Source organism: Echinops telfairi, unplaced genomic scaffold, assembly GCF_000313985.2.
Source record: "Echinops telfairi isolate 266 unplaced genomic scaffold, ASM31398v2 ScPeMD7_7468;HRSCAF=8506_0, whole genome shotgun sequence".
Classification (NCBI taxonomy): Eukaryota; Metazoa; Chordata; class Mammalia; order Afrosoricida; family Tenrecidae; genus Echinops; species Echinops telfairi.
Window position 1 is genome coordinate 14160771 of NW_022111369.1, and position 6876 is coordinate 14167646.

General features: G+C 39.8%; 1 protein-coding gene across 1 annotated transcript in view; it reads left to right on the plus strand.

The window, feature by feature from the left end:
- The window catches only part of MANBA (mannosidase beta), a 159075-nt gene that overhangs the window by 93227 nt on the left and 58972 nt on the right, over positions 1-6876 (plus strand). The window contains exons 8-9 of the mRNA XM_004703287.2: positions 2695-2846; positions 6494-6611. Of these exons, the coding sequence (XP_004703344.1) occupies positions 2695-2846; positions 6494-6611 (270 nt within the window). The remainder of the gene's footprint in view (positions 1-2694; positions 2847-6493; positions 6612-6876) is intronic.

Consider the following 6876-nt stretch of genomic DNA (forward strand, 5'->3'; position numbering starts at 1 on the left):
CTTTTTTTGGGTGAGATGAGAATGGTGTTTTCCACTGGCTTGATTGATGTTTGCTTTTGGGGACTTAAGGATAGCACCATGTCTCACTAGTAATGACCTTGGGAAAATGGCTGGGATGCTTCGGAGTTGTTCTTTCAAAGAATAGCATGTTTCCACTCGATGCTCTTTTGCGTGGTCAGTCAGAACCGGAGGCACAAATTTCTCAGCGACCCTTCTCATTTCCCAAATCTTCCATTAAAATTCACTGAACTGAGCTCCAAGGTACTCCAGCTCCAAGGTAACGTCCCCATCTCTTCACTGATGCATTGTCAGTCTTCAAGCAAAAGTTCATGCATTTTGTTGACACCTTGTCCATTTGGGAAGTTGGCAGATGTCCAAAAAGAGGTTTGTCATCAATCAACAGTTCACCTTTTTTGAAATGAGAAAACCACTCGTACACTTGAGTTTTTCCCATAGTGCTGTCCTTGTAAGCTCTGTTCAACATCACAACAGTTTCTGCGGCTTTTTTCCTGAGCAGGAAGCAAAATTTCACAGCTGCATGCTGTTCTTTTAAATTACTCATCACAAAAAGTGAGTTTCGAATGAAACTGCTTTTATGAAAAAATTGACTGTGACCAGCGAGAACCTTTCCAGGTGATGCCACTGGGTGCACTAACTCAGAGTGAGTTGCTCGATGCTCACCTAGCAGAAAAATGTGTGCTATGAAAGCTCCTCTCAGTGGAGCTTTTCCCGTTTGTTGTTTGTGTGTGTGTGTGTGTGTGTGGGCGGGGGGTGTACCCCCTTGTATGTTAATGATAGGGGAATAATTTTAAAAAGCAGAGTACAACATAAAGAATGTATCACTATCATGGAATTGTTCTTGTACAAATTGTTGAATGGACACATGTCCTGCTATGGGTATTTTTAACAACAACAAAAATAAAAACAAGTAAAATTAAAACTTTAAATTATTATTAGTTTGTATATTTTTAAAGGATATTGTGAAGCCAAAGGCACTTACTCCCTTTGTGTTTCTATGTAGTTTGCAAGGAGGCATTCAAAATAATAATTTATTGGACAGTAATGAGGTTATAGAATTGACCAGTGACTGAGTTTGTGGATGCGATTACACAGGATCAACTGATGCCTATGTAAGAGCACCATAAACATTTTGAGAACAAGCTGAGTAAGTTTCTGAAAGCTCACTTTTTTGTACCCTAAGCCTCAACCTTCGAACCAGAAAGCCAGAATACACATGCACACATACCACTAGTTGCCGTAATGATGATGACATTATCACATCAGCCGTAGCCTCTGAAACATTGCATTTGACCTCAAAGAGCAGCTATGAAAACAGTTTTGTACTCGAGGACCCACTGAATGCGATTTAGTGATGCCCTGCAGACCCCAGACCACGCTCTAGGTACTCCTGTTCCTGTCCAAGGGTCTTAAAACTACCTGTGAACCTCACTGTCATTCTGTACATTTTGAAACTGTCAGGGAGGTGTGGCAATGTATGGCCAAGATCCTCCTCATCCAGCGCGTAGTCTCTGACTTCTCCTGTAGTTGATTCTGATATTGTCATATAAATAATGGCAAGTGGAAGAAAGTGGAAGAATAGGTGTACTTCAACAATGTAAGTGGATTACTTTATCGGCATTTATTTTTCATTAGAGAAGTATGCACTCTTGGCTCAAGGTTAGACTTTATTGGTGTAAGACCACTTCATTCATTCCTTGATCTAATTTCCAGCTGGGAAGAGTGGAAGTTTTGACAAAATGGTTTCATTTTCTTCATTCAGGGTCTTATTGACTGTGCCCAACAGTGGGGAAACCTGATGAGAAAGTCACAGGTCCAAAGCCTCAGCTTCCACCCTGTAGCCATGATAGCACAGGCGAACATGCTCTTACTCCATCTTCCTCCAATTGGAATCCCATAGACACCGTGCATCCCGATCCAAGAGTTCTGCCAGGATCAAGTTTAATGTGATAATTAGTTAGGATTAAATTACCCATTTAATAAAGTGTTTTTACAGCGATGTATCAGTAAAATTGGAGAGTTGTTTAATTATGAATTGCCTTCTGCTGTATTTCACTGATCTTAAGGGTACATTTTAACATCTCTGAAATGAGAAGCAAAGGTGTTTCCATTTCATTGGTGGTGTTTTCCTCCTTTTTGGGGAAATAATTTTCCCTCTAGTTTTGAAACGTTATCTTCAAATGTTTTTTAAAAATGTAAGTACAAATGTCTTTCATGGGGAAGCTGACAACACAATTTACTCTTCTCTGGTTTCTATCAAGAGCCCTGGTGGTGTAACATGTTGAGCTGCTAATGCAAGGTCAGCAGTGTGAGCAGCCACCCCCGGAAGAAAGATGAAGCTGTTTGCTCCCGTAAAGATCTCGAGCCACCTTGGAAGGCCCGAGAGCAGTTCTGCTCTATTCTATGGGGTCCTACCTGTCAGGATCGACTCAATGTTAGTGGGTTTGGGGTTATGGTTTTTATTGTTTTCCTTTAAACAGAGAAATAAATGACTCTTGCAATGTTTTTTGTGTGTACACGTATATTTCCAAAATGTACATTTCCACATTAAGTGGAAACAAAATTAACATAAGCGCATCGGTGCCATTGTGAGTTCAAATGGTAGCTTTTTTTTTCTCCCTTCTTCTTTGCTTGTGTTTGGATTTGACCTTCAGTATTTATTTTTATTCATAACAGGTGTACTTTAGGACGGTGGAACTTATAGAAGAGCCTATAAAAGGATCTTTTGGTTTGAGTTTCTACTTCAAAATTAATGGACATCCCATATTTCTGAAAGGCTCCAACTGGATTCCAGCAGATTCATTCCAAGACCGAGTAACCCCTGACTTGTACGTTATCACCTTTATTTTCTTGGTCCTTAAAAAAATCAGCCCGACAAAGCTTACGAGTTGATCGTATTGGGTTTCTTTAATCTCAGCAGAAGGCGCTGAAGGGTACTATAGAATTCTAGAAATGGAAACGTTAGACTGGAAAGCATTTTTAAACTACATATTCCACATTTCTAGTGTATTTGTAATTTTATAGTTAAACTATTTCATCTAGCTGGAGCTATCCCATCTTCAGAAAACCATAAACACTTATTCTGAAGAAACAAGAAAACGACTAACACACATTTTTCAATATTTAGTCTCTGGGGTTGGAAGGATGCTTAAATTCAGAATCTTTTCAGATATTTGGAGAATATCTCATATATATATTTTATTATGTTTGAAAACATAAAACTGCTACATACCGTTTCATGTTAAGATATTTGTATATTCTAGATCTAGAAAAGAAATGGTACTTGCTTAAGCTATGAGAATAGAACTTTGGAAGAAAATATGATTTCCCAATTAGGTTCACAAAATTAGGTTTATCTTTTATGTGAAAAGAACGACATTTAATTTATTTTTTAAATATAGTTTATTTTTTAAATGCACTGCAGTATATTATTTAATATACTGAATGTATATGTGGTTAGTAAGTGCTCCTCATTTTGCCAAAAGTTAAAGTAAATGATTTTACTTCAGAACATGAATATTATTTTGAATTTCAGTGAAAGAGTAAAATTCTTCTCCAGGACCAGGCACAAGAGCCATTGGTTCCATCTTTTCCTTTTCCAGGCGTCCCTGTGGGCGGGGGGGTGGGTGGGTGGGGGGGGCAAGTGCTCGTTGCTAACTGCGAGGGGAGCAGTGTGGGCCTTGTCGGGGACACCTCGAGGGACGACTTCTGAGACATCAGCCAGTTCCACTCTGGCACTCATGGGTCTGGATGCGTTGAAACTGACTCCAAGGCAACTTAAAAAAAATGAATCCTTTTTTCTACCTGAGGATCCTGGTGGTGTAGTTCCCTGGAGTCGTGCCTTGAACTGCTAAAGTCAAGGCCACCGGTTTCAAACCACCAGCTCCTCCGAGGGAGAAATAGGAAGATTTCCACTCCCATGAAGAGTTGTGGAGAGCAAATGTTTTGAGAATGATGAGGGCAATGAATGTACAAATGTGCTTTACACAATTGATGTATGTATGGATTGTGATAAGAGTTGTATGAGCCCCTCATAAAATGATAAAAAACAAAACAAAAAAAGAAAAATAAATAAAGACATCCAGATTGAAACAAACAAAAAAGAGTTAGTCTCAGAGCAGTTCAACTCTGAACTACAGGGTAGCTGTGAGTTTGGAATTTTTTTGTATTTGTTTCCTCTCCTGCCTGTTTTTGGCTATGGGCTGTCCTGCACAGCCAGACCTATTCCTAAAGCGTCCTGCCCACTCGTGCTTTTGCTGAGAACCTAATGCCCTGGGCTCCTGACGAGCTTTGTGTTTTCCTCCTAATTCCTTCTTGGGCAGTATTTTGGTGATCAATGGTACATCTGCTCAACGTGGCTATAAACTTCTGGATTTTTCTGAGGGAAATGTGAAAAGAACTTGCAGAACAGAGAAAGGAAATTTACTAGAGGAAGACATACTGGCTAGAGGAATTGTAAAAAGGGATAAGGTGAGCTAGATTTTGATATTCAAGTCCTTATTGTTTGCTGTTGTTTGCTTTATCGTTTGACATGGTTATATAAAATTGTTGCATGCTTTCCTGCTTTTCAATGATATTTTCCTACAGAAATGATTTTCACTTAATAGAGGAAAGAACTATGAGTCAAAGGACACGTATAGAGGTCTAAATACATGCACATATGTAAATATATTTACATATACTTATAGGGAAACAGATCTATCTATCTATCTATCTATCTATCTATCTATCTATCTATCTATCTATCTATATATATTTATTTAAGTAGTAAGGCAGCAGATGGACATTGGGCCTCCACTCAAGTACTCCTCAACACAAGAACACTTTGTTCTAATAACCCAGCATTCTAGGATGCTCACCTTCCCTGACACGATTGCTGAAGACAAAATAGGTGCATAAGGAAATGTGGTGAAGAAAGCTGATGGTGCCTGGCTACCAAAAGATATGGTGTCTGGGGTCTTAAAGGAATGTTAATATGCCTTCCTCCAACCTTGATGCCACACTCTTCTTCACATAATCCAGCTTCTCTGATAATTTGCTCAGCATACAGATTGAACAAGTATGGTGAGAGGATACAATCCTAATGCACACCTTTCTCGATTTTAAACCATGCAGTATGCCCTTGTTCTGTTTGCACAACTGCCTCTTGATCCATGTACAGGTTCCTTGTGAGCTCAATTAAGTGTTCTGGAATTCCCATTCTTCTCAAGGTTATTCACAGCTTATTCTGGTTCACACGGTCAAATGCCTTTGCATAGTAAACGAAAGCCCAGTAAACATCTTTCTGATGCCAAAATCCATCTGACATCAACAATGATATCCTCTGTTTCACATCTTCTTCTGAATCCAGCCTGAACTTCTGCCAGCTCCCTGTCACTAGACTGCTGCAACCATTGTTGGATGATCTCAAGCAAAATTTTACTTATGCGTGGCATCAATGATATCGTTCTAGAGTTTGAGAATTGAGTCACCTTTCTTTGGAATGGGAAAAATATGGATATCTTCTAATCAGTTAGCCAACTAGCTGTCTTCCAACTTTCCTGGCATAGACGAGTGAGTGCTTCCAGTGCTTCTTCAGCCTGAAACATTTCAATGGCTTTTCCATCGATTCCTGGAGCCTTGTTTTTGGCTAATGCATTCAGTGTAGCTTGAACTTCTTCCTTCAGCACCAACGGTTCTTGCTCATATGCTTTCTCCTGAAATGGTGGACTGCCGACTAGTTCTTTTTGTATCGTGACTCTATGTATTCTTTCCATCTTCTCTTGATGCTTCCTGCAACATTCACTGTTTTGCCTATAGAATCTTTCTTGCAAGGGTAAATCTGCCGCACAAGACTTCTTTAGAGTCTTGAAGAGTAAGGATGTTCTTCCGAGGACTAAAGTGTGCCTGATCCTAGCTGTGGTATTCTCCATGCATCGTATGTGCATGTGAAAGCTGAACATTGAATCAGGAAGACTATAAAAGGATCCATGCATTTGAACTGCGGTGCTGGACTGCTAAAAGGACAGAGCAATCTGTATTGTTAGAAGTATGGCCAGCGTGGTCCTTGGAGGTAAGGATGGCAAGATTTCATCTACATATTTCGGACGTATTGTCAGGAGAGGACAGTCCCTGGAGAAGGACATTATGTTTGACAAAGGGGATGGAGCAGTGAAGAAGGGGAAGACCCTAGACGAGATGGATGGACACAGTGGCTGCATCAATGGGCTCGGGCACAGGAACAATTGTGAGGATGACGCAGTGTTTAGTTCTATTGTGTAAAAGGTCTCTATGGGTCGGAGCTGACCTGATGGCATTAATAACAACAACAAATATTTATGGGTAAAAAACCTTGTCTTTCCTCTCCAGGAGAGGCTGATGGTTTCAAACTGCTGACCTTGGGATTGACCGCTCAACTTATAACCCACTATGCCATCAGGGCTCCTTTAAATTTCAGAGCAGATAACTTATATTTAAAGTTTCCTCTTTTCTATAGGCTACGACTCCTTTTGCAGTCTGCTGTGGATGCCAACATGAATACCCTCCGGGTTTGGGGAGGAGGAATTTATGAGCAGGATGAATTCTATGAACTCTGTGATCAACTAGGAATCATGGTGAGTCTGCGATAACACTGTCTGCATTGATGGGTTATAGAGCCCTCTGGTTTCCCCCAATATTTTGAGTGGAGAAATTACTCGTTACTTCCTTTCCCAGAACTGAGAATGATGTTCCCTGTATTTTCAAAGGAATAAGTGGCATCTTGAAAACTCAGAGCCATAATTGATAGCAAATATATTAAGCAATTAATTTTATTTATTTATTTTTTTGGTAAGGATGCCTTTTTTTCCTTCTAATCATTTTATTAGGGGCTCATACAAC